The sequence below is a fragment of the Eucyclogobius newberryi genome, unplaced genomic scaffold (genome assembly GCF_026437365.1).
Source record: "Eucyclogobius newberryi isolate DKJ021-1_F unplaced genomic scaffold, fEucNew1.0.hap1 SCAF_19, whole genome shotgun sequence".
NCBI lineage: Eukaryota > Metazoa > Chordata > Actinopteri > Gobiiformes > Gobiidae > Eucyclogobius > Eucyclogobius newberryi.
In genome coordinates, this window is record NW_027315823.1 from 32,729,657 (window position 1) to 32,757,578 (window position 27,922).

General features: G+C 41.7%; 2 protein-coding genes across 3 annotated transcripts; one reads left to right on the forward strand and one right to left on the reverse strand.

Moving 5' to 3' along the window:
* Positions 1-5,268: 5,268 nt before the first annotated feature.
* On the reverse strand, positions 5,269-10,062 carry emc3 (ER membrane protein complex subunit 3). The gene is made up of 9 exons (XM_072452692.1): positions 9,829-10,062; positions 8,251-8,417; positions 8,122-8,179; positions 7,878-7,971; positions 7,698-7,802; positions 7,539-7,620; positions 7,382-7,461; positions 7,075-7,157; positions 5,269-6,052 (listed from the first exon to the last, which is right to left on the reverse strand). The coding sequence occupies exons 2-9, from the start codon at positions 8,403-8,405 to the stop codon at positions 5,924-5,926; spliced, it is 786 nt and encodes a 261-aa protein (XP_072308793.1). The 5' UTR covers positions 8,406-8,417; positions 9,829-10,062; the 3' UTR covers positions 5,269-5,923.
* Positions 10,063-15,930: 5,868 nt separating this feature from the next.
* LOC140366042 (RNA-binding protein 5-like) lies at positions 15,931-27,521 on the forward strand. 2 transcript variants are annotated; one of them, XM_072452694.1, is made up of 24 exons: positions 15,931-16,037; positions 16,236-16,273; positions 16,716-16,884; positions 16,959-17,102; positions 18,553-18,622; positions 18,873-18,946; positions 19,442-19,525; positions 19,636-19,726; positions 20,614-20,774; positions 20,846-20,943; positions 21,167-21,254; positions 21,658-21,738; positions 21,824-21,875; positions 21,951-22,039; positions 22,223-22,310; positions 22,688-22,785; positions 22,874-23,050; positions 23,676-23,813; positions 23,890-24,000; positions 24,859-25,023; positions 25,106-25,180; positions 25,788-25,891; positions 26,864-26,993; positions 27,221-27,521. In XM_072452694.1, the coding sequence occupies exons 2-24, from the start codon at positions 16,257-16,259 to the stop codon at positions 27,344-27,346; spliced, it is 2,430 nt and encodes an 809-aa protein (XP_072308795.1). In that variant the 5' UTR covers positions 15,931-16,037; positions 16,236-16,256; the 3' UTR covers positions 27,347-27,521. The 2 variants fall into 2 exon arrangements, with proteins under 2 accessions (XP_072308795.1, XP_072308796.1); XM_072452695.1 differs by having other exon boundaries at positions 23,890-23,991.
* Positions 27,522-27,922: the final 401 nt, after the last annotated feature.

The window sequence follows — 27,922 nt, forward strand, 5'->3', positions numbered from 1 at the left end:
GCCCTCCAGGACGTGTAGTCGTTAATCGTTTCAAAATCTCTCAAGAATGTTCAGTCATAGGCGGGGATAGGGGGTAGGTGAGAACCAGGGCCGGCCCAGCCTATAAGCGAACTAAGCAGCCGCGTAGGGCCCCGAGGCGTTAATAGGGCCCCCAATGTGATGCGACACTTGGATGCCGGCCGCCGTGGAACAACAACAACAACAAATATAGCCGCAAGCGGCAATGATCGGCCCTCGCCACGCCGCCGCCACGCCGCAAGAGGAGGGGGCGCTAACGCGCCCCAATTGTCCTTTTATTACGCCTACTGCTGAATCTGTGACGCTGTCACATCTTCTCCCCTTTGTTTTACCATCAAAAAGCTATTTTATTTTGAATTCTTGGCAAAATGTGCGGCTTTGCCGCACAGACACCGTGACTCTTTGAATAAAAATGTGGATAACTTTTGATGGTCCACCCCTGAAGATGAGTCTCACCAAATTCCAGGTTAATAGGGCTAAAGCCCTGGGAGGAGTTTGTGAAAGTCTAAAATGTAAACATGTTCTGGCGATTTCCCCATTGGAATAACATGGGAGGTTTCGGTCATCGTTACGGCAACGCCATAACAATTATGACATGGGTCTCATTGACTTTTTTGATGGGGATGCTAAAATTGAGTTGTGTGTCAAATTTCATATAATTTCGCAAAACTAAACATTTAACCTCCATATAAAATCTGTAGGGGGCGCTGTGGCGCCAAATGAATTTATTTCACTTCAAGTAGGTTTAGGGCAAAGAGTTTAACAACTGATTCTAATTTGACGCAATTCGGACTTTATCTGCGCAAACGGCAGAAATTTTAAATATGGGAGATTTCTGAAATTCTAGCTACAGTTTGCGGCTTCGCCGCACAGAGGCCGTGAGAGGTATCAATGTAATTTGGATAACTTTTGATGTCCCACTTCTCAGTAGCATTTTCACCAAATTTCAGCTTTTTAGGGCCAACGCCCTGAGAGGAGTTCGTAAAAGTACGACGTTTGGAAAAACTCCGAAGTCATGTTTAGCCATTTTTGAAGCAATATGGCCGACATCTGGTTGGGCGGACGGCGTTGCCGAAATAATATTTTTTACTTCTCTTGTCACCATCTACCTCTGCGCCAAATTTCATGATTCTACGATCAGATTTTTTTTGGGTCATTTCCCATCTCTCAATGCATTTTTGGTACATTTGGGGGCGCTGACGCGCCAATTTTTTTATTTTAGAAAAGGGAAATAGCCAGAATGTAGAGAGGCACGATTTTTAGAGGTGTGCAAATTTTTGTGACTTTTCGTCAATGTTCACTGGGTGAAAAATAGGGGGGTTGGTCCCGAGAAGAAGAAAGAAAGAATAATATTCCGATGCGAAAACAATGTTTCCCATTTTTCAAATATCATAAACTATACATTTTCGGAAAACGCTCGCGCTTTCCTACCTCATGGTGTGGGTCCCTGGTCACTGACGGGTACTTTCGTTAATTTTGAGTGGGCTCCGCCCACTTTGTGTTTTTGGCCCTCTATACAGTAATAATGTTCAATTTTTGCATTACATGTTTATATGCACGGAACATGCAAGAGATGGGGAACGTATTCGTGAGGTACTTAGCGCAAATGAGTGCTTTATATGGGGATGACGACCGCGAAGCGGTCGTCATCTCAATGTAAAGTGCTCGTTTAGTGCGCACTTTTGCACGGGCTTCGCCCGTTTACAACGGTAATGTTCCATTTTCCTACTACTAATTAGTATGCACGGGGCGTGCATGAGTGAAGGAGTGTGTTAGTGAGTGTTTGGAAGTGGGCGAGCGCTTCGCGCTCGATTTCGTGCGCACTACGTGCGCACTTTCGCAGCCGTGCTTCGCACGGCCTTACGAGATTAATAGGCCTCTCGCCAGCTTGTGGCGCTCGGGCCTAATAATATTCCGATGCGAAAACAATGTTTCCCATTTTTCAAATATCATAAACTATACATTTTCGGAAAGCGCTCGCGCTTTCCTACCTCATGCTGTGGGTCCCTGGTCACTGACGGGTACTTTCGTTAATTTTGAGTGGGCTCCGCCCACTTTGTGTTTTTGGCCCTCTATACAGTAATAATGTTCAATTTTTGCATTACATGCTTATATGCACGGAACATGCAAGAGATGGGGAATGTATTCGTGAGCTACTTAGCGCAAATGAGTGCTTTATATGGGGATGACGACCGCGAAGCGGTCGTCATCTCAATGTAAAGTGCTCGTTTAGTGCGCACTTTTGCACGGGCTTCGCCCGTTTACAACGGCAATGTTCCATTTTCCTACTACTAATTAGTATGCACGGGGCGTGCGTGAGTGAAGGAGTGCGTTAGTGAGTGTTTGGAAGTGGGCGAGCGCTTCGCGCTCGATTTCGTGCGCACTACGTGCGCACTTTCGCAGCCGTGCTTTGCACGGCCTTACGAGATTAATAGGCCTCTCGCCAGCTTGTGGCGCTCGGGCCTAACAAGCCGCCGTAAGATGAAGAAGAGTCTCCCTGGAATGAAGCCGGTTGGTCTCTGAAACAACAACTATTCTAGTCACAAAGACATATCATGACCTCATGGGCTTTGTAACACCAAAGCAATGGAAGGAGTACTTTTACGCACTACGACAGTCTGAGGACTACGAAAAGTCTGAGAAATAAAGTCTGGCGGTAATGCAACAATTGGATGCCAACTGCCATAAAACAACAACAACAACAACAACAACAACAACAACAACAACAACAACAACCCGTCTTATGCGAAGTGCAAGCGCAGCGTGCGCCACTAGTGTAGTAGCGCTGCTGGCGCGGCAGCGGTAACATAACGCACAAACCGCATTTATTTGTAATGACATTCTGGCAACCAAGACACCAAACCTGCGCTGATTGGTCAACTTCATTGTGCGCGAGGAGCTCGAGAGCAAAACATAAACACAACAGAACGTGGTCCTCATGTCCAGAAGAATATATCCCCCCGATGCCGAAAAACGAAAGAAGAAACTTCTTGACGATGTAAAGAAACTGCAAACTCAACAACACTCTCCAGGTATTGAACTTCTCTTACAAAGAGATGGTTAATGCTGCTGTTTGAAACAACACGATTCTGTCACGTTAGTTCGCTCAGGCTGGAGGCGACGAGAGCTCTGCCCCGCGCACAATATGTGTCTGAATGAAAGATAATAAGCTTCACATTTACACCAGCCCGGTCGTGTCAGCTGCAGGTGAGGCCGGGGAGGGGCGTCTATGGCCCAGGTCACTAAGAGGCGGAGATCCGGTCCGGACGAGCGCCGTCTCGTCCAGAACCTCTGACGTGAAACTTTGGAGTGAACAGTGTGCGGCCCTGTCCCGGGCCCCTGTCCCGGGCCCCTGTGCAGCCTCAGTCAGAGATGAGCGGGTTTGAGTTTGCGTCCCTCTCTCTCACATCACCATGTGTGAGATCAATCGTGACTCGTGATGTCTGTTTTACTTTGACTTCTTAACGTGGAATAAGAGGAACGTAAAGGTGCAGGAGTCCAGTGTGTGGTGTTCTGATCAGAACAAACATTTATATTGTAATTAACTTTTAATAGAGCAATAAAACATTTCAATTTATTTAAAAAGCATCATTAGACTATTTGTTATAAATTATAATAAATTGATAGTGAAAAATAACTGATTACGTCTGTTATAGAATAATACTATATATTTTTATACAAAAGTGGCAAAGTTGCAGAAACACAGTCTCTTCACTAAAGCGAGGTTTGGACCTTCACTTCTCGTTCTGTTCATTCTCTGGGAATAACATGTTTGTTTTATCAGTGTTAATTGTTAATCAAGCAATGCTTATGCCATTTGTTTAATTTAATATAACTTGTTTTGTCACTTTGGCAAGAAGGAACAGTTGGGAGCAGTAAAAGATAAATTAGTAAGGATAACTATTACTTTTACATTTTCAGTTAAAATGAATCAATTTGACCATAATTATTTTTCATAGCCAATATTGTATTGAGTAATTAAGTACACTAATGTATTAATAACTGGCTTTAATCATTTTCTTCTGGCAGTTTCATCACATCATCATTTTATAGCATTACAACCTCAACATTTTACTCTTACTTTAGCCGGCTGGACCACTTTAAAATGCACCAGAAGACCCAAAAAAGGTCTGAAAATCTCCCCCAGACCCCCCCTGTTCATTAATTTAAACTGCTAATGTGGCTGTCGACCCTTAACGCCCACAAATACACCCAAAAACATATCTGGGACGTGTGTTATTTGTACAGGGAGTAGAGGTGATGTCAGCGGAATACCAAGTTGCATTGTGGGATTTAAGTTATCAATATTTGAGCTTGTGAGGTGTTGAGAATAAACTAACTGGCAAACGGATGCCCTGGAGTTTTGGTGAACTTTGTTTGCGTTGAAGAAAGTTCCATATGTGAATTGTTTACTGACAATGGCAATAAAACTGATTCTGATGACGTGGTGAGGGGCCCCCAAAAATGTTTTCGCGTAGGGCCCCCTGAAGGCTTGGGCCGGCCCTGGTGAGAACAGAACATTTCTGAGCACCTGAGCCTCAAATTCAATAATAACAATACATGCATGAATCAATCGATCAAAATACTTAATTAATTATAATCTAATGCTGAGGGAACAATAGTTATAACATGGTTAAAAGTTAAAACTCATCATACTCGTCCATACAACATAATGTTGCCTTTAAATCTAATACAGCTGTTTTTTTTTTAAACATTTCTTTTGCTGGTGAGGGAAGTTCCACCCGTTTGTCTCTATGAAGCGTCAATCATGTTTCTGTTATTACATTGTTCTTGCCTGTGTGAAACATTCTGGGCAATGCAGGGACCTCAGAAGTTAAAACGACCAGAAAAAGCTACTTAGTCTCATGGAGTACATTTAAAGCTGTCGTTTTTAGGAGAGTTAAGTTTAGGCCAAATACGTAAAACGTTTTAAAGCAATGTGTGCAAAAACAGTAGGAGCAGCTGCCATGCTAAATGAGTGAGAATCTGGGAGACACAAGGAATAAAGTATAAAGAAATATAGATTTGTTTTATTTAACCAGTAAAGTTCCACTGAGCTGTAGCTTCTCTATTTCAGGGGGAATCCTGGGCAGAGAGGGGAGGGGCCTATACACGTTTGTAGTGGTGGGGGAAAGTATGTCTGCTACCAATTCAATAGTGTAAGTTAAGTAAAGTAAAGAGGCTGTGTGACATTTACTGGTGCAATAGAACACAATCCATATTCAGAAACGGAAGTTCTACCTTGAAATGTTGAGAATGTTTAAGGTTTTACCAAATGAGCAAATCCAGAGGAACCAAGACCAACACTCTTCCTGAGAAGAGTGGCTCCAGTTACCATCACAAAATCGCCAATGCCGTGACTCGGTTTTGACAGTGATAAGAATAATGAAACACAGATTTGTCCAAACAGGCTTTTTATACATTACAAAACAAAAAGATGCGTGATTTATACAAAATTATCATCTACACCAAACTTTAATATGTCAGCAGATTCAAATGTATAATCTAACATAGCATTTCTTCAATATTATGGTTAACAACATTTAAATTAGTATTTTTAATCATGGTTGTGTTTTGTGTAATCAAGACTGAAATATAGAAGGCAAAAAGCTTGTAACATGGGAAAACAGAAGCACTAGATCGCTTCACAGCTTGTTGCATCAGCAAACCAATATTTATGCTTATTATAAACAAAAGCCTACAAGCTTGCCAAGTCTGATGAAGCAGAAAATTATGGAACACTAGAGTAATCCAGTGTTTTTTTAATCTGTGAAAATATAAAAAGGAATGGAAAATCTTGTGAAAATGTTTGGACTAATTAAAGGAATGCAAACGTTGCATAACTTTGAGGGATCAGACCCATTTCTGTTTCTAACCAAAGCAAATCCCTGAAGGCTCCAGACGTTTAGAAGATACCGGTGGGTAACTCTTTGCTGAACATGCCATCAAAGTTCAGCTCTCTGCCCATCAGGTCGTCCTCCACATTCTCTAGCGCCCACTGGTGGTCTGTCAGCTCCAATGCCTCCCACTCAGCCTGGAACCAGAAATATTTATTATTCACATCCCTTTATGAACTGTGGTTAAAACAAACTATTATCTGTGGGGTTGACATGTTAAAGGATATGAACAGCAAACAAACTAAAGGAATCTAGAACCTTCTAGGTAAGAATGTCATAATAAGCGGTCGGGCATTGTGGCACCATATAAACGGTTATTATAGCCTTAAAAACATGCTATGTGGTTAGAGAAGGTTTTATGGCTCAGTCAAAGCAAGAATTGCATCATAATGACTCAAGAACCATGTACATTTAACGTTTCTGGTGAAAAATCTACTTGTCTGAACGTATACTCGATAAAGATGTCCTCAAGCGGCTTTACTTCAGCTACATCTAGGTCAAAATGTGTTTGTTTATTTATTTATTAACAGGCTTTTTAAAAAGGTCCAAACTAGTCATATAATCAAAGGAATAATCGCATGGTTAATCAAATAGCTTAAAAAGGGGTTAGTTGAAAATTAACTGTCTGATTGCTCAAGCCTCAAAAGCAGGACAATACAGTTTTACTCAAACATAACTTAAGTAAATTAATGATGAAGACCATTCATTACATGGCTCAAAAAAGCTCATTAAAGTTTTTGCATAATACGTCTCCCGATCTAGAACACGTGAAAAACAGAACTAGTTAATTTTAAACTCTTTACAGCAGGCCACATGTATCCTTCACTTACCCAACCCATTCGTGGCATCCTAAATATTCACTGCCATAAGTTTATAAGCACTTTTCATAACTTTCACTGGCCAGTGCAGGCGTCATGATAACGTTTACAACAACTAGCATGCTAACTGCACTTTCTGCTTTGTGGAGAATAAAATGATTTATAATTAGAGGCCGACAGCACACAGCACACAGCGGTCTGAATCTGGCTCTGATTCTGGGTGTTTATACAATATATCTGTACTGAGGGAAAACAGATTTGACTTTATTACATTTAAAAAAATTGGGTATAGGCCCTTTGATATAGTAATAATAGTAATTAAAATCAAATCAAACTCATACCTTGAATGCCTTATTTGTATCTGCTGGCATTGCCATAGCTGCACCGCTCATCTGCTCCTGCATAATCCTTGACTGATCAGCACCTGTGAACAGTCAAGACAATACAATTTAAAAGAGCCGGTTGCGCAATACATTACAGTTACATTGATAGTTTTTCCCCCCAGTTGTTGCTACAGCCAATGTGTGCCATCTTCTCACACATTCAATTCCATTTTCTCTTTCACGACAATCATAAGCCTCTAACCCACTGTGTGAATCTGCTTTGACTGTGTGTGAAATATGATCCGTTATTTTAGTTCAAACTTACCATTGTCCTGTCCTAGGATTAATGAGTACATGCTTCTTAGGCCAAAGACATTAAGAAAGTACCATGATGCTGAGCTCACCCTGAACCGGAACAGAATTATAAACACATCAACATTGATTTGGGTTTATAATAATACATATAATATTGATAAGTATACCAGGAGGCATCCAGGGAGAGCAGCTCTATTCCTTGTTGCAACATGGGTTTAAAGCGCAATGTGAGGGGGAAGGGAACCTTGGCTGTGAAAAATACACAATAAAAAACAAATAAATACATGTTCCAATATACCATACAAGAGATAATTCAAGAAACACACTTGTTACAAATCCAGAAAAGGTCCAGTTTATCCACCCTCCAATGAGAATCATGGGAAGCACATTGGTCACGTTTCCTTTCATCATATCTGTCAACATACTGGGATCTGAAGGAAGTCAAAAGCAGTCTCAATTAGTAGAACAAAAATATAAACTGAGAATTATTCAAATAAGCTACGCACCGGTCATTGGGGATGGTGGAACTACTTTTCTTTTGGTCTTCTTGAAAAATCCATCCTCTTGATTGTTGAAATAAAACTTTCTCATCAAGAATGACTTGAAAAACAGTAGAGAATGCAATTAAATATACAGTTGCAAAAAAATGAAATAAAAAAGGTTATTTTGCGTTTAGTTCCACTTTAATTTACTACTATTACGGTTGGTTGTCACAAGGACCTGAAACATTCATGTTCTGTAAATAGATACCTGTTTAGGGATATATTTTCCATTCTCCCTCAGAATTCTGCTGCGAATTAGGACCTGGCTGAAATTGGAAGAAAAATAAAAATATTGAGCCATTTCTTTATGGTCTTGACACAAAAATCTGGTACAAACCTGTCAGAGACTTGCTCCAGGGTCAACTTTTTGTCACTTTGAAGCAGAATTGAGACATAATGCCTGATGACACCAACTAAAAATGTGATGAAGACGATGGGCAGCACCACCCATAGACGAATGTTGGAGTCAAGCAGCAACTCTGGTTCAGCCATAGAGCTTACTGGCTAAAAATACACATTAGGATGGGGGAAAAGAGAGACAAAAATATGATTACTATGGATCTATACAATGAACCCAATACCAAAAGAAAATATTTTAAAAGCAATCAATCAATCAACAACCATGTCTATTACAGAAAACTACTCTTGGAAACAATGTTAAATAAACAAAAATAAAATATTTGTCTTTGTTTATTTGTATATTAAAGGCGCAATGGACGATTTTTCGGCCATTTGAGAACGCAGGCGGAAGTGCGCATGCGCACTCCCCCGTGCGGACTGATACAACACACAAGTGCGTTTGTTTATTAGCGCGACGGATCGCATCGCATCTCTCGTCTCCCGTAGATTTCCGTCTTCTTCTGAGTCAGCTCGAACAGTCTATCTCCGTCCTAATTTTGTCCCGTATACTGAGGGAACTATATTATGATAGATCCATGCGCTTAGCCACGCGGAACCGTGCTGGTCTCGGGGGACGAGCCACACGCGGCTGCAGGTGAGCGGTAGGTGCGTTTTATGATTGATACGTGGCAGGACTAATCGGCAGTCCACGCCACGAGGAAATAAGACTCAAATTTGGGCCAAAAAAATCGTCCATTCAACCTTTAAACCCCAAAACGTATTATCTATTTATTTTTTTATTGATTATTATTGTCTTCTATGTGAATGTTTGTATGCATGTATTATGGATGTTTTATTTGTCTTAAGTGCCTATGACATGTTGGACTACACAACTAAAATGCAGTTAAGATAAATAGATTTAGAATTTTGTTAAAAAGACTTAATGTTATCACAGAAAAGCACATTTTGTAGGTTTATTTTTATTTATTTGTAGGTTTAATAATTTCACTTCCTACTTGTAATTGATGACATCACACTGGGAAATTACCCAGCAAACACTGAGCAAAATAAAAAATGTATATTATTTGACAAATAAAAATATAGAAGAGCGACTTTATTTAGTTGAAATCTTTGTCTAAATTATGAACCTTGACTGGAATGAGTATATTTGTGTGATGTCACTTCCTGTCATTTTTTTTCTACAGATTTTTCGACTTTTCTCCACAAATACCTAATCGATTGGTACAAAACTATAATTTATTAGGTACAACAGATATAAATACACCAATCAAAGACAAAATTTGAAAATCGTAAAACCTGTCATACGCCCTTTAATGACCATGAATAAATAAAAAAGGATTACAACGGTCCTATTGAGGAAACAAATGGAAATGTCATTGAGCTAAGTTAGCCACAATGAATAAACCTACACAATTATCAAGATCTACGCATTTAATATATTAATATGCATTCTAAACACCATTCCCAACTTAAGATAGTTCCCCAAATACGTATTAGATTACGACAAAAAAGACATTTAAGACAGAAAAGCTAGCTAGTGTTAGCATCATGCTACCTTTTTCCTGGTGGGTCACTGTCGGGAGATGTCGAGCCGTGATGCAGAGAATAGCGTAAATTTAATGACGAATAAAAGATGTCGCAATCATTTGCTGTAGGTAGGATTGTTATGGTTTCCTTTTAGATGCCATAAGTTGCGGTATAAATGCCGTAATAACTCAATTGAGAAGCAGGTTGTTGCAGCGCAGCAGTTGCATCGCTCACGTGGAGTGGAGTGCCATCTGGTGGTCATGGAAGAGAAGTGTGCAATGCCACATACATTAATTTGTATTACTGTTTACTATATTAGCTCTTGGAGATATTTATTGAGACTGCGTAATGCATTACGCATCTTGAATTTATTTATTAATATAGAAACACGTTTTTAGGACCAGGTCACATTTCTTGTCAGATATTCGTAATTCAGGGTTCTTTTTGTAGATATTTTTCGTATGATTCGTGTTGTTTTTGTTATTCCTCCCCTCGGTCTTATGTTTTTTTCGGGATTCGTCATTCATAGTTACAATTTTTTCTTTCTTCTTCTTCTTCTTTAGTGTTTTATGGCAGCTGGTATCCAAGTTGTTGTTGTTGTTGTTGCTGTTGCTGTTGCTGTTGCTGTTGCTGTTTTAAGGCGGTTGGCATCCAAGTGTTGCATTACTGCCAGACTTTATTCTTCAGGCTTTGTTGTATTCTTTTGAAGTTCTTCTTCCCTGGTATCCAAGTGTTGTTGTTGTTGTTGTTGTTTTATGGCGGTTGGCATCCAATTGTTGCATTACCGCCAGACTTTATTCCTCAGACTTTTCGTAGTCCTCAGACTGTCGTATTCCGTAAAAGAACTCCTTCCATTGTTGTTGTTGTTGTTGTTGTTGTTGTTTTATGGCGGTTGGCATCCAAGTGTTGCATTACCGCCAGACTTTATTGTTGTTGTTGTTGTTGTTTTATGGCGGTTGGCATCCGAGTGTTGCATTACCGCCAGACTTTATTCCTTAGACTGTTGTTGCTGTTGTTGTTCCTCAGACTCTGTCGTAGTCCGTAAAAGTACTCCTTCCATTGCTTTGGTGTTACAAAGCCCATGAGGTCATGATATGTCTTTGTGACCGGCTTTATTCCAGGGAGACTCTTCTTCATCTTCCTCTCCTTCTTTGACGTTCGGTGCTTCCACCGTACAGCTTTATTCTTCAGGCTTCATTCTATAGGCTTTAATATGTCCACTGATGTCGCCGCTTGGTAGCCGTGCGTCTACGAGACTGGGCGAGGACAAGAGACCACCCCCACCCCCATCTCGTCACTCTGATCACTCTGACTCCCCACAAGCAGACCCCCATCACTCCGACTCCCATTTAGCGCCTTTTAGCCTGTTTTCTATATCTGCCCAATCAAGCTCCTTTGTTCCAAGGAATCTCCCTGCAGCTTTAGCAATGATCCTGATCCTTTCAGTTCTGCTTTGAGTCTGAGCAGCACAGTTTACAACATCCACCATAAAGAGTACAAAATCCTCTCTATCCACAACCAGGGTATTCTCATTAATTCTGGAACCTGCACACTTGGGACCTCCACTCTTGAAACCTTCACACTTCTTGGGAGCCACGCTGGCCTCTCTCATTTCGCCCTGGCTGGGAGCAGCGCTGGCTCCTCTCTCTGTATTTACTCTAAACTCGTTACTTGAAACTTTCTTGACTGCATCTGCATAGGATATACCTTGAGAGACCTTTATTTTCTGCACCTCAGCAGCTCTTTTGCTAAACCTGCATCCCCCGTAGGCAGAGCTATGTTCTTCCCCACAGTTACAGCACTTCAGTTTTGCACCCACGTCACACTTCCCATACTCATGATCTCCTGCACATTTACCACACCTTTGCCTCCCTCTACAGACCGCTGCAATATGCCCAAAGCGCTGGCACTTAAAGCAACGCAGGGGCGGCGGAACATATGGCCTGACGCTATAGCACATGTACCCAATGAACACCTTACTAGGCAGGCACCTCCCTTCAAGTGTTACCATTACCGACAAGCTGTCACATCTTACCCCAAACCGGGTCACCTTCAAACGCCTAGCGTCCACCACCGTAACTCCCGTCAAATTCTCCTTAACTTCATCCACAGACGTCGCCGTAGGGACACCTACGATAACTCCTCTGACCGTGTTTCTTTCAGCATTAGACACAAGAATGTCCTTTCCACCCAGACGTTTAGTTCCAATCGCCTTCCGTTGCTGAGCCGCGTCCTTGCACACGACCAGCAGTGAGCCATCTCTAAGGACACTCGCACTCTTGATCACTCCCACAGCTACAGTTAGGCTCTTTGACAATGCCACTGAATTCCACTCCTTAAAGGATGCACTATCCTGTGCAAGCTTTATGATCACCTTACAGTCTCTGCTCTCACCCCGGACATCAATAGCTTCAGCCTCATCCTGCTGCTCATTCCCAGAACCCTCGGACGAGCTAAGGGACTTTTTACGTTTCCGGGCACGTGCAGGCAGAAAAGGCTGCTCCTCCACGCCGTCTAGAACGTCTTCCATCCCCGATCCACTCTCCTCCGCCATCTCCCGTCTCTCCAGACCGGGTGTTGAGCAAGGTTGTTGTTGTTGTTGTTGTTGTAGAGTTGGGGTGTCCTTCCATTGCTTTGGTGTTACAAAGCCCATGAGGTCATGATATGTCTTTGTATCCAAGTGTTATATTGCCGCCAGACTTTATTCCCTCACTGTAGTATGTCTTAGACTTTAAACTTTATTCTTTAGACTTATTCTTCAGACTTTATTCTTTCTATCAGAGTGACGGAATTTCAGTTATATTTCAAGAGTTTACTTTGTATTTCTGCTTTGTACTTTGCTGTTCTAGAACTACTTTGTAGTAAAAAACAAAAAAAAATAAAACAAATCCAACTCCCTATAGGTTTGCGCTCTTGAGTAGATGTCGGTGTAACCCCTCATTCGTCCAGGAGCGTTCCATTGTAGAAAAAGATTCAGTAGTAGTCATCAGGATACTTTTCAACATTCATTCAAGAGTCATTCTTAATCTGCGAATCAAGACCGGGAACTCAGATATTTATTGGGTACATGTGCTATAGCGTCAGGCCATATGTTCCGCCGCCCCTGCGTTGCTTTAAGTGCCAGCGCTTTGGGCATATTGCAGCGGTCTGTAGAGGGAGACAAAGGTGTGGTAAATGTGCAGGAGATCACGAGTATGGGAAGTGTGACGTGGGTGCAAAACTGAAGTGCTGTAACTGTGGGGAAGAACATAGCTCTGCCTACGGGGGATGCAGGTTTAGCAAAAGAGCTGCTGAGGTGCAGAAAATAAAGGTCTCTCAAGGTATATCCTATGCAGATGCAGTCAAGAAAGTTTCAAGTAACGAGTTTAGAGTAAATACAGAGAGAGGAGCCAGCGCTGCTCCCAGCCAGGGCGAAATGAGAAAGGCCAGCGTGGCTCCCAAGAAGTGTGAAGGTTTCAAGAGTGGAGGTCCCAAGTGTGCAGGTCCCAGAATTAATGAGAATACCCTGGTTGTGGATAGAGAGGATTTTGTACTCTTTATGGTGGATGTTGTAAACTGTGCTGCTCAGACTCAAAGCAGAACTGAAAGGATCAGGATCATTGCTAAAGCTGCAGGGAGATTCCTTGGAACAAAGAAGCTTGATTGGGCAGATATAGAAAACAGGCTAAAGGTGCTGGATGGGGGTCGGAGTGATGGGGGTCTGCTTGTGGGGAGTCAGAGTGATCAGAGTGACGAGATGGGGGTGGGGGTGGTCTCCTGTCCTCGCCCAGTCTCGTAGACGCACGGCTACCAAGCGGCGACATCAGTGGACATATTAAAGCCTATAGAATGAAGCCTGAAGAATAAAGCTGTACGGTGGAAGCACCGAACGTCAAAGAAGGAGAGGAAGATGAAGAAGAGTCTCCCTGGAATAAAGCCGGTCGGTCTCTGAAACAACCCCGGTGAGGGACTTTCTCAGGGTTGATGGGGGGCAGAGTGAGGCTGGCGGTATGGTTTTCAGCCAGGTAGGAAATGCGAAGGCGCGGCTTGCGGGGGTTGGTGATCTGCGTGTGAGCCCGTCGGTGGCTTTGTCTGCTATAGCTCCGTGGAAGTTTGTCCCGGCTCCTGTTGATGTTAGCTTGCATGGCAAGCTTAGAGGAGTCGCTGGGAGGGCACCGCAGTTTGCCGTTCAAGCGATCATCGATAAGCACTCAGGTGATGTGTTTATTTATACCGACGGGTCTAGGGATCCTGAGAGTGGGCGTACTGGCGCCGCTTATTTTGTGCCTGACCTGGGGCTAGCGGTCAAGAAGAGGTTGACAGATCGCCTTTCTGTTTTCACGTCGGAACTTATAGCGATACGGTTGGCGTTGGAATGGGCGGAATCTGCTTTGCAGTGTTGCGGCATTGTGGTGGCCTCTGACAGCCTTTCTGCATTGCAAAGCATTAAATCTGGGAAATCGGATTGCAGACAGGATGTGTTGAATGGCATCTTCTGTCTGATGCTCTCCCTGTCCAGGAAGGATGTGAGGGTTTCCTTCATTTGGGTCCCTGCGCATGTGGGGGTGGATGGTAACGAAATGGCTGATGCACTGGCTAAACGTTCCCTTCGGCGGCCATCAATTGATGTAGCGGTTGAGTTGGGCAAGTCTGAAATCAAGCCTGTTATCAAGAGTCATGTGGTCGGCCTTTGGCAGGAATTTTGGAGCCACTGTGTTACTGGACGGCATCTCTATCACATACAGGGTAGTGTGGGCAGGAACGCGTGGGAGGAAAGGGCCTTCGCCCGCATGAGGATTGGCCATACTGGACTCAATTGGTCACTGAGTAGGATAGGCAAACATCCGACCGGTCTGTGTGGTCACTGTCGGGTGCCAGAGACTGTCGAGCATGTGCTGATTTGCTGTGAGGCTTATGATAGGGAAAGGGCCGGGTTGGCCTTGTGGTTTCGGAATAATGGGCGGGAGTTCAATCTGCGGAACGTTCTGGCGATCCAGTCACAGGGTTTGTGTCAGGCTGTGGTTGCTTACTTATGTAGCACAGGGCTGGGTAAACGTTTATAGAGGTGGGGGGTGTTGGAGACTGAGCCGAGGATGAGGAGCAAGAGGATGTTCTAACGCGCTTGGACTTCGTGGGCCTAGAAACGCCAAAGTGATGGAAGAAGGACTTCTAACCGAACGTCAAAGAGGGCGAGGAAGGTGAAGAAGAGTCTCCCTGGAATAAAGCCGGTTGGTCTCTGACACAACAACTATTCTAGTCACAAAAACACATCATGACCTCATGGGCTTTGTACGCCAAAGCAATGGGAGGAGTACTTTTACGGACTACGACAGAGTCTGAGGACTACGAAACGTCTGAGGATTAAAGTCTGGCGGTAATGCAACACTCGGATGCCAACCGCCATAAAACAACAACAACAACAACAACAACAACAACAACAACTATTCTAGTCACAAAAACACATCATGACCTCATGGGCTTTGTACGCCAAAGCAATGGGAGGAGTACTTTTACGGACTACGACAGAGTCTGAGGACTACGAAACGTCTGAGGATTAAAGTCTGGCGGTAATGCAACACTCGGATGCCAACCGCCATAAAACAACAACAACAACAACAACAACAACAACAACAACTATTCTAGTCACAAAGACATATCATGACCTCATGGGCTTTGTAACACCAAAGCAATGGAAGGAGTACTTTTACGGACTACGACAGAGTCTGAGGACTACGACAAAGTCTGAGGAATAAAGTCTGGCGGTAATGCAACACTTGGATGCCAACCGCCATAAAACAACAACAACAACATTTATCTTACTCTGGGTAGGCCCTGCCCACCGGGCGGGACCTCCTCATCCTCCTTGAGTAGAATTTGATCAGAACATGCTGCTGTTGTTGTTGTTGTTGTTGTTGTCGTTGTTGTTGCTGGGATGTTGGTTTCAGAATGATGAGAAATTATGACTGCTGAATTGTAAATCAAAATTTAAAACAAAACAATGTATTGGAAATATATGACGCTGATATAAATAATCGAAGAGCTTCTGTCTAATAAGGGACATTTTTTTGGTTTAAAATATGTTCTACATTACATACATGCTACATCTGTAATGACAGAATTGGCCACTAGGTGCTGCTAGACTTCTTCAGCTTTAGAGCTGAAGAAGTCGCGCTTCCTGTGACTGAGAGGAAAAGGCAAAAGAAGTGACGAGCGAAACACATAGGTCGAGCGAGTTTTGCAGATAATACATGCATAACTGTGAGTAAAACCTCAACGATCTATGCATTTTCCTTTGATGTGTTGCATCCAACTAGCTAGCTAACTTGCATGTTTATCCCAATGACATTGTAAGCCGTTAGATTGACCATTTATTTGTTGCAGATTCGCTTTAACAGATGTCGCACACGCCCTTAAGCTAACTACACCTTTATTTATTTTCTTGTATTTTATCTACAGATTGTTTGTACAAGCTACATTATGGGAGGTGATAAAAGGTAAGAGTGACTTAAGTGACTGTACTGTGACATTATGGCATAGTACGACAATAACTTTCAAAAACAAATTTAAATGCTCAAATTTAAATTGCCTCAACACCAGAAAAGGAGAGATAGAATAGATCCAGACAATATATTGTTCAGATATTCAGACGATATTATGTCACTTCATCAGAAATTTGTTCAAACATGTCTTTAAATGTATTAGTTGAGGTTCAGTTATCAGACAAATGTGAAATGACTGTCAAATGAATAACAAAAGTACAGAAATATCATCTTATACCCTTATTTGAATGTTTACAACATTCCTTTTTAATCAGCTCTTTTTGTAGCAATGTTTTACGTTTAAAGATATACTACATCTGTATTAAAATGTTGCATAGCTTCAAAACAAGAGCTACCCCTAACTGTGATCCCTTCCTGTTCCTTGTGTGTGTTGCAGACCCAGTCGAGGTGAACGCAGTGGGAGGTACGGCTCAGACGGACGCCGCTACAATGACGATGACGACTACGACTACCACGACAGAAGAAACCGAGATGAGGATCGAGACTATGATCATCGATGGAGCGACGAGAGGCACAGGGATCGATACGATGACTACAGTCCAGAGGTATAAATACACAAGGATGACATGGTCCTCTTTAATTGAAGGGCATTTATAATAATTGTCCTTGTTTTTGACAGAGGGGACGAAAGCGACGCCACAGTAACGACTCGGATGATGAGTATGATGTGGACTATCCAGATCAGGACGGGAGGATGGAGTCGGGTGAAGAAAGCAAGACCATAATGCTCCGGGGCCTATCTCTTCACTTGACTGAAGATGACGTACGCTCATTCACTCACTGCACAGTGCACAACATGTACAGTATATTACAGTAGGGTTCAAAATCACAGGGGCTGCTCCCATTCCATACATGATACAATAATATCCCAATTTGGCAAAACATGTGATCATTGACACATTGCACATAATATTTTGTGATGCATTACTTTTTTTGTTAAACAAATACTTTTTAACAATAATATTTCTTTGTTTAACCACTTATTGTGAAAATGAAATATGAAATACACCCATTTAAAATGGTGAATATGTGAAATGTATCTCAAAAACAAGTTTCCTTTTTAAACAGCAACACAATTGTAGCACAAAATAAATAGGTTAAATATACCAAAGATATTTGATATATTGACCACATTATTTGTACTGTATTACCAAATTTAGTGTCCCAATTATCGTATTGTTATCGATATTTTAGCACATCCCTATTATACAGCAATAGAAGTTTTTCTGTAGATGTTTAAAATCCGCTCACTTTAGAATTATATAGGGACAGTCAACAGACTAGTTATAAATCTATTGCATTTGTTAAGGTATGTTATACCACTAAGATTGAGCACCAAATACACTTTGAATGTACATAATATGGTCTAACCGGCTTTGGGATGGTTTATATTCAGTTTAAAGCCACATGTCAAACCAACTGTTATACAATGACTATTACTGGACTTGCTTGTACAAATATCCATGCTAAATGTTGTATATTAGGTAACCCTACCAACCTGAATTTCAAAATTTAAAAAAAAACGACCTTAAACATTTTATAGCATATTTACTGGTTGTACGTTTCGAGAATGTCAAATTGTGAGAGAGAATCCTAAAGCTGCGGGAAAAAATCATCTGTGGGGATCGTAAGATATGAAAATCGCTGCGGTTTCGTTTTACCTATGGGCGCATTCATGTTTACAGATGCAACCGGCGCAGATGCTCATATTTGGTCAGCGTGCAGACCACCTGCCATGGCCGTGGCGACAGGCCGATGTAGCAGCGGTGAAGATATTTTGCGTGACGGTCGAAAGTGCTCACATCACGTAGTGACAATAAGAAAAATTGTGCGACGCCGACACTGCAAAGCCTGTCACGGGTTCGTTTGCCACTTTCAAACTACTGCTAGAAATGCCTATTAGCAAGTGATCCATTTGGTCAACGAGACTCGAAAGTACGGCTGGGCACTTGCAAGCAATGGTGCTTTGGAAAATGTTTTGGGCCGAGTGGATCTACAGCTCATCGAACACGCGTGCTCTTTTCCTGTGGTTGGACTAGTACAGATGTAGAGAACTATTTTATTCAATATCTGCATACCAATAAGGCCACTTCAATGCGAAGCGCTCACATCTGAGAAAATAATCTGAATGTTTTTTCCAATGTTCTATGCTCAATTTATTTTATTAATTTCATTCTGAGGTTTTACCAAATTTACCTGACCACCTTTCACAGATTCGCACGGCCCTTGAACAGCTGCCTGGGCCACAACCTGTGGACATTCGCCTGATGAAGAAACGCACAGGTAAATAGTGACAAGGTTTAAAGGGCTTTTGTCCCTCCACACACTCTCGCTGCCATCAGTGGACTGCACATGTTGGGTTTGTTTATGGTATGGAGAGGTAATCTTGATCTCATTGCAGAACAAATCACCTCCCCCTTTTTGTTATTTAAGCTACATCCCTGACACTGTTCACGCCGATTGTGAGTTTAAATGTTGCACCAAGGCATTCTCACTAACACGCCTCCCGTCTATATCTGAATGCTGTCTCTAGGTATAAGCCGAGGTTTCGCCTTCGTGGAGTTTTATCACTTGCAAGATTCAACACGGTGGATGGAGTCCAATCAGGTTGCCTCAACAATCACCAAGTTTAGACTTTATTCTTGGCGATTACAGACCCAGTTTACTGACTTTCCATAAGACATTGATGCACGAAATGTAATGCAATCCATTTAGGGCTACAGTGTTAACAAAAACTCATTTGCTATGATAAAATGACATGGTTAGTCTCAAACTACAGCTGCTACAATAGGCACTTTTACATTGAAAAGAGTCCTATTCCCTGCTGCACATTTGCTCCAGCTCTGTCACTCGGATATGCACATCTCATCTCCATATAACATCCGAAGACTGGAGTGAGACACAGATGAGCTGGCAGCACTCCGGTCCCAAACACTGATTTATTTTGAGTATTTAAGCTCTCTGAAGCTCTCTCTCTACTTCTGTCCCCCTTTTACCCCAAAGAGAGTCTAGCCACTCTTTCCCGTTCCGGCTGTGCTCACTCATGTGGTGGGGCACTGTATTCAGCGGGGCAGAAATAACACCACTTTTGAATTTTTACAGGACAAGTTGGTGATCCAAGAAAAAAGCATTGCAGTCCACTATAGTAACAGACGACAAAAAGCAGAGAACTGGCTTTGCAATTCAGTAAGTGCTTATCCTCTGCATGTGAAAATGATTATTATCCAATATTAAGAATAATGACAAGATTAATTACAAAGATATAGAAATCAAGTCATTTTATTTTACTTTTGCAGTGTGGTCTTTACAATTTTCGGAAAAGACAAAAGTGCTTCAGATGTGGCGCTGCTCAAGTGGGAGACTTGAGTCAGTGGAACAATGGAGACAGTGAGTGTCACTATATATAGTTTAAGTTCGGTTTCCAATGTGTGGCAAGATCTGAATTCTTAAAGGCGTAATGGACGATTTTTTGGTGCCACTTCTGAGTCATTTCCTCGTGGCGTGGACTGCCGATTAGTCCTGCCACGTATCAATCATAGAACGCACCTACCGCTCACCTGCAGCCTCGTTCTGGCTCGTTCCCAGGAGAGCAGCACATTTCCCCGTGTCTAAGCGCATGGATCTATCATAATATAGTTCCCTCAGTGTACAGGACAAAAATAAGACAGAGAAAGACAGTTCGAGCTGGCTCAGAAGAGAGGGAAATCTACGGAGACGAGAGATGCGATGCGTTCCGTTGCGCTTAATAAACAAACGCACGTCTAGCTGCAAGGCATGCGCACTTCCGCTTGAGTTCTCAAATCGGCAAAAAAATTTCCATTACCATGTCCATGGCATATTCATGTGCATATAACTGATGTAAATAAGAGCGTTTACTTTACCATTGTTAGTATTATTTTGTCTTATGCTAGCTATTTTTATTTTTATCTTTATTTTTTCCCTCCATTCCCTATTAAGATATGAGAGGTTCTGTCTATAGGACTTTTGTTTGAGTTCTTCTATTAAGAGTGTTTTTTAAAACTTTCTTTAAGTTATCTGTTCTTTTTGCGTTGCAACTCCGAAATTTCCCCATGTGTGGACAAATAAAAGCATATTTTATCTTATTACGCCTTTAAGAAAAATAGCAAAGATAAAATATTTTTTCAAATCAACATTTCTACCGCATATGATTTCTCAGTGTGAATCCTTTTGTCTTATTTTACTTTTGTATAGTTTAATTTGGTCAAATATAGCACGAAATGCGGATGGTCCATAACGTCATGGTTTTCTCACAGCGGTCATTCTGAGGAACATTGCGCCGCTCTCTTCTGTTGATGGCATTTTGTCCTTACTGGCTCCGTTCGTGAACCTGAACGCTGGACACATCCGCCTCATCAAAGACAAACAGACGGGACAGAACCGAGGCTTTGCGTTTGTGCAGTTGTCTTCTCCACTGGTATAGTTCTATTACTCTTATTAATTTTAACCATTATCATTCTGACTGCATGTGGTTCACTGGTTCCACAGGAGGCTTCACAGCTGCTCAACATCCTCCAGGGCCTTCAGCCTCCACTGAAGCTCGATGGAAAAACCATTGGAGTGGATTATGCCAAAAGTGCCAGAAAGTGAGTGCTCCTATTGTTTTTCCTCACCAAACGCATACCTAGAGTTGGATTTCATTTTATTCTTGCTCATCATTTGATTATGGCTGGTAATCGCCAAGATTACCAGCCATAATCAAATGATAATCATTACATATGATTATAGTCTTGTCCCGTGTCAGAATGACATGAGTTGTGGCTGGCAGTTACAGTAGAGCCAGATTAACTGCCCGTCTGTGTTTTCCAGGGACTCTGCTCTGGCCGATGGGATCCGGGCCAACGCTCTCTCTGTCGCCAGCACGGCCATCGCAGCAGCTCAGTGGTCCTCCAGCCAGGTCCCAAATATATTTTATTAATCATATCCACTGTTGAGCTTGATTAGGTGTAGTGTGTAAAAATACAATTTACCGGTCCATAAAGATTGTGGATACAGTTGGTGTTAATTAGATTTTCCTTGTGGAGAGGAGCCAGCTGAGGACACCGGTGTCTTTGGATGCCTTGCTTTGGGTGGGCACGTGTTCAGCGCATGTCCCACTGTGACCTACAATCTGCTACTCTGTTCTGACTTATTGTCTTGATTTAATCTTTCAACAATTTTTTTTAAACTGAAGTAGTACAATTTATTTAGTTTTTTGTCTACTTTTCTCCCCATTGTCTATCGGAAGCAATCACTGTGGGAAACACTAAATGTTACACACATTCATCTTGTACTAAGTGTACTTCTTTTGTGTGCTGTAGTTAAAACAAGCCGCAGCCGCAGCAGCAGCAGCAGCAGCGAATTCAGCCTTCATGGCAGCTCCAGAGACTTATGCCCAACAGGTACATCTTACAAAGATGGAAGTGCAGATATTAAACTGGTTTTATGTTTTGATGGACGTTGCTGTATTTGTTTCCCCTGGAGCAGAGCTATCCGCTTCCTGAAGGCCTGCCTCCTGTTGGAGATGGATTACTCGGAGGTGCATTAGACTTTACCTTATTTATTTGTGCAGTTCTTCTGTTGAAGCTTTAATGACTGTTTTGAATGTTTGCAGCTGCTCCAGGACTGTTGCCTCCGGGTGTGGTCCTGGCACAGGCAGCTCAGGTCTATCAGCCCGTCGTCATGGCTCCGCCCTCCATGCAGGTAAACACACAATGCGCACTGTAGCCTACATGGTTTTTAGTACATTTCAATTCACACTATTGATTACATTACAATTACTTTGAAAACTTTTGTAATATTGACCACAAAATGTCAGTCAGGATGATTCAAGTTTTCATCTATTTGCCTCAAGTGGAACTCAAGTGTATTAAATGTACATTGCAGTTAATGAGTCCTGCTGATGCTGCACAAGCTGCTCTCACTGCGTCACTGCCAGTTTCTTCTAATCCCGCAGCTCCGGCCAACACATCAGGTAAAAGGAACACACTTTTCTACACCTGCCAACAGTGAGGTGAATTTAGCACTTACACGTCTAGTCTTATCGTCAGTATTCACAGTAACGGATTTTGCAACCAATTAAAACACTTAAAAATTGCATGCTGACTGCATTTATCACAATTCTTTTCAATACTATAATATACTCCTGCTTTTAGTATGTGAAGGTTATGAAAATGGCAGTTAAATACACAAGAAAACCAAACAAATATAAATGTACGTACTGTATATTCATTTTCAAGTGTTGTATGAAAAGTGCTGTTTAAATAAAGTTTGATTGGTTTTATTTTAAGACTTCTATTAAAATCTAACCCTGGGTATGTGAACATTAGTGTCAATATCTTTACTTTGTAGCTGCAGTTGTCCCGGACACCACCTCTTATCAATACGACGAGTCTTCAGGTTACTACTACGACCCTCAGACCGGGCTCTACTACGACCCACACAGCCAGGTACCGTCCAACTTCATACATTTACACGCACAATTCATACTTCACGTCATGTCTATACTCAGCCGTGCGTTTGCTTTTGGTTCGACAGTACTACTATAACTCTGAGACGCAGCAGTATCTTTATTGGGACGGGGAGAAGCAGGCGTATGTCCCAGCTCCAGGTTCAGAGACCAACCCAGAAGAGACGTCCACGACAAACGCAGCAAATTCGACCAAAGAGCCGAAAGAGAAGAAGGAAAAGCCCAAAAGCAAGTCCGCGCAGCAGGTAACGGACATCGACAGCGTTTAAACTTGTGCGAGAGGGGCAGAGCGATGTGGCCAAACATTTACATCACGATATGGATTAGAACATTTGCGATTACCTTATACTCTTGACACTTGACAAAATACTTCCAACTTGAACAATTTTATTAAAAGGCGAAGGATTTATTTTCAATTTAACAAGCTCTTTCTGATATACATTCAATCTATAATTCAATTTGCCTATTAAGAATAAGCCAGTTAATAAGTATATAATGCAACCTGCTTTTAAGTTAAATTATCAGTAACTAAGGCCTGTCGGGGAGATTAATGCTTCATAAAGGCTGGACATACATTAATTTGGTTTGCTGCGTCTTAAGGAATGTTTTATTTTGTGAAAGTCCTTGCACAGAGTGGAGATCTCGTTCTTTTCTGGTTCGATCAAAAACAAAAGAAAAGGGCGATCCTCACAAAGTGTCAAGTTTGTTCCGTGCTGATAAGGGCGGCCTCAAAGGACTTAGATGACTTATATTTAATGTGAGAAACATTAAAAAAAAAGCCCAACAAAGCAACAAATTCACAGTGAAAGGTGTGATATGGGCCAGCTATAGATAAGTTTATTCTTATGCTTTGTGTTAATTGTGTGTCAGATCGCAAAGGACATGGAGCGTTGGGCCAAAACTTTAAACAGACAAAAGGAAAACAAGAACAGTTCAGGCGCTTCCAGAGACGAGGAGAGGAGAGAGTCTGCCTCTGCTGACGCCGGGTTCTACTTGTTTGAGAAGAAGGTGAATTTAAAACCTGTATATTATTGGAACCTTTCTGTATTACGTGAACTTAATATATTCTTGTCTGTAATTTCAGCAAATGGGCGGAATTGAAATGCCAATATCTATTCCTGAACCGTTAAGGAATCTAGAGCCAGAGCCTGCTCCCGCTGCTGCTCCTGCTCCTGCTGCTGCCAAGGTTTGTTCTGTTCTTTAGTCTTTTTAAGAAGTGATCTATATTAAGAATGCAAACGTTTATTAGTTTGCACCATTGACCAAAGTAATTATAGAAAATTCAGTTAAAAGTAACATCCAATTGCTTGTTAATCAAATAAGCAGAAGTCCACTACCAGGAGTAGACAGAAGCTCATGTTTAAACCTGTTACAAAATAAACATGTTTGCAGCAGATCAATAACCGAGTCGATCCAGTTGTAAAATTGTGCCACTTTCGAGAGAAAAGTTATATATTCATGCCGACCACTTTCAGAAACATGTTGTCTCCATTTCCAGACGCATTTCACTGTACAATGTAGTCATTTACGGCTTTGAATTTTATAATGACATTTGCACATAAATACTGCCCAGTTTAACTTTTCCTCTGGGGGATATGACTTTTACCAGGGGCCACATGAACGTTATACATTTGTGATATTTACATAGAAAACCTAACTTTAATATTCCCGGCAAAAAAACTAATTTTTTAGTTATCTTTATCAATAGGTCTATTTTCACCATGTCCCACCTTATTCCCACTTTTACTACTATTTGGACTCAAGTAGGTGGAGCTTCCATGCTAAGTTACAGCTCAGAGATGTGGAGAAGTTCCCCGCCCACACTGAGAAGGCCCTTTTTTCAACACATTTAGGAGCAATAAAAATCCCTCTAATTGAGTAAATGCCAGATGGATATGTTCAACGCCATACTGTGGTACATTCCAGCCAAAACCGTAACATCTCCATAGCGACAAGCAGCAGCCAGAAAAGTGACACAAGGCATAGATTACATTTGAAACTAAACCACTGCGATTCCTGCCCTTTTCATATATTTTCTGACCGCTTTTGCCAGGGTTTGGTGGCGTTCTACAGCGGGGACAGTGACCCGGAGGAGGCGAGCGCAGAGGAGGAGGCTAAAATCACAGACTGGACAAAGATGGTGTGCCTCTTGTGCCGCAGACAGTTCCCCACAAAGGAGGGTTTACTGAGGCACCAGCAGCTCTCCGACCTCCACAAGGTGAGGCTGCCATCTGCTCAGACTAAGCACAGAGAACACCAAGAGAGGAGAGTAATAATAATGAGGGTTTTTTCTGTTACAGCAAAATTTGGTAATTCAGCGCAGAACCAGGCTGTCTGAGGCTGAGCTGGATGAGCTTGAGAGGACAGAAGCAGAGGTGTGGATTTGCATGCATACGCCAGCAGAGAAAACACATTCACAGTTTATATTGTTTGACACATTTGGGCTGCAAGGTTGTAAATATAAACGCTGCAATTTGTTCAAAACCTGTTTGTAGTTTCGACCTCAACAAAAATCAATGACTTTCAGAACATGTTTGTTGAGTTCTAAAAAGCAGTCCAGTCAGAGAGACAAAGTGTGAAAGTTTGTGTATTCAGGGATACGTAATACGTAAACTTTAGTAAATAATTCTGTAAATGTTATAAATGAGACCCTTGCACAGGTGGGCAGAACAATTTTGAAAAAGTTATTGCAAAAAGTTTGCAAAAATAGTTTTTTGTTTTTAAATCAAGCCCAGAAGAACCATGTACATAAGAGAGAAGACTGAACTGCTAAACTAATACAGAAATTCTGAAAATGATAGAAGATCTTCAACAAATACAAGATTTATAAAAGTAACACCTCAGTCCTGCGTTTACTCCTTTGTCGTGAACTGTCGGCTGATTTGTTGCTGAGCTGATTTTGTAGGGGCTTCCCGCCTAATGCATTTTATAATGTAATTTGTGAGTGTTTGAGCTGTACTAAGTGTACAAATGTGTGTGCAGCTGAAGTACAGAGACCGAGCAGCAGAGAGGAGAGAGAAGTATGGAGTCCCTGAGCCTCCAGCACCAAAGAAGAAGTTCAAAAAACATCCCCCAGTCGCTACAGTGTGAGTGGAAATCTATTATTTATATTTTATAGATGATTCATATTTGTTTATAAGTGCATAAGAGTTTGATATGCATCGATTGGCAATTGTTACAACACTCCAAAGTGAACTGGCCGTACAGACTTGTCAGATCCCAAAAGCCAAGCAGGGACGGGCCTGGTTAGTACTTGGATGGGAGAATGCCAGGTGCCACAGGGGGGCGGTAGTGCTGTCGTCATGTCCTTGGGCAAGACACTTCGCCCACCTTACCTCCAGTGTACAAGTGCTGGTGTGTGAGTGTGTTTGTGAGAGTGAATGTGGGACTGTGGGATGGGAACAATCTGGTGTGTTAACGGCATGTGCATCATTTACGGCACTGTCCCGACCTAATAAAGATGATGATAATTCTACCTTTCCTTAAAGCTGGTGTACATTTATTCTTGTAAATGTTGTTTTCCCCCACACAGTATCTTGTAAAAGCAACAATCGGTGACAAAATCAGAGTGATGGGTGCTTTCTGCATCAAAGTATTTTAGTGCTTGTAAACCTTGAAAGTCAGAGCTGAAAGCAGCGCTCTGATTGGCTGCGGCCCACCCATTGCACGTCACCGTCTGAAAAAGGCTGTGCCGAAAAATAAATGTACCAGTATATGAATGTACCAGTATATGAATGTATATTGACAACGTGCCTTAGGGTTTGTGTTTGTGAGAGCTAGAAACTTAAGTAGATTTAGATTTAGTATTTCCTCTCATGATTTGGATATTGGGTAACGCAGGTTCAAGAATCCTGTTGCCAAAGCTTAATTTATTTATTGAAATGAGAGGAAACAAAATTATAAAACAGCTCTGTTAGTCTTGGTCTTTTAAAGCTTAGTCTTTTGGATTAATTTAATTTGTTCTTGTTTCCTGTTATGTCACTGTTTATTTACTTTCTTTCTTACATTTTGTCTGTAAATTATTGGCTAAAATGTCCATGTTTCCCTCGTCGCCACAGGAGCTACGAACAGCCCACTAAGGACGGACTGACCAGTGACAACATAGGAAACAAAATGCTGCAGGCGATGGGCTGGCAGGAGGGCAAAGGCCTGGGACGACACCAGCAGGGAATCACCACTCCCATCGCAGTAAGTGAACAGTCCCAGTTGTTATGAAGACAACAAAATGTGACGCTGGAAATGTATATAAATGAAAAGGCAGAATGTTTTTAAAGATGTGCATGTTCCTTTAAGCCTTAACTTAAACAGCAAAATGTAAAACTGTAAAAGGCAAGTTTATTTAAATAGCTAAATATGTTATTCAAAATGGTTTTATATTGAGTCCAGATTTGAATTACATTCTTTGTTTTCTCCAGGCTTCATTGAGGACTAAAGGCACTGGTTTGGGCGTAAAAGGAGCTGCTTATGAGCTGTCGGCCTCGGACACGTACAAGGACGCCGTGCGAAAAGCCATGTTTGCCAGATACACCGAGCTCGAGTGAAGAAACACCAATTCACATTTAGAGTGAAGGGACCAAGTCGTATTTTTACTGTGAAGATTCTCTATTTCTATTCTGTATATAACATATTGTGTAATACATTTCATTTTGAAGTTCTGTTTTTTGTGCATATCTTTATTTGTCCAATTTGTTCAATGAATTAAACTGTGGACATCAATACTGTGTCGTCTGTATATGTTTTCAGTTGTTTTTGGTTTAAAATGCTGGTTCTTAACTGGGTGAATCTTCCTCAGCTCATTTCATCATGCAGCATTTATACTGCTTTTACGTCTTCATTTCCTGTTTCCAAAAGGACAAATGCTGTCTATGTATCTGCTGCTGTCTCCAAAACCTTGAAACTAATTACAAAATGTGTTTATTGTGCCCATTTTGCTTTGTTTGTTCCATGGGTGAGTAACAGTTTTAGTTTTGGAGCTATAGAAGTCTGGAGTAGCAATGAACGTTATATCGCACTTAAAAGAGTCCGTTGGTGAACATGTTTAGTGCATACACTGCAGATGAAAAAAGGGGGGGGGGTAATCTTACATTTTGAGGTATAAATATGAAACCTGTTTTGTA

Coding starts and splice junctions, on each gene's coding strand:
- emc3 (XM_072452692.1), bottom strand. CDS start 8,405: ATGGCTGAACCAGAGTTGCTGCTTGACTCCAACATTCGTCTATGGGTG. Junction 7,972..8,121: donor GAAAATATATCCCTAAACAG/GTATCTATTTAC, acceptor CTGTTTTTCAAG/TCATTCTTGATGAGAAAGTT. Junction 7,621..7,697: donor CTTTTCTGGATTTGTAACAA/GTGTGTTTCTTG, acceptor TATTTTTCACAG/CCAAGGTTCCCTTCCCCCTC.
- LOC140366042 (XM_072452694.1), top strand. Junction 21,255..21,657: donor CTCAGTGGTCCTCCAGCCAG/GTCCCAAATATA, acceptor TGTGTGCTGTAG/TTAAAACAAGCCGCAGCCGC. Junction 22,040..22,222: donor TGGCTCCGCCCTCCATGCAG/GTAAACACACAA, acceptor TGTACATTGCAG/TTAATGAGTCCTGCTGATGC.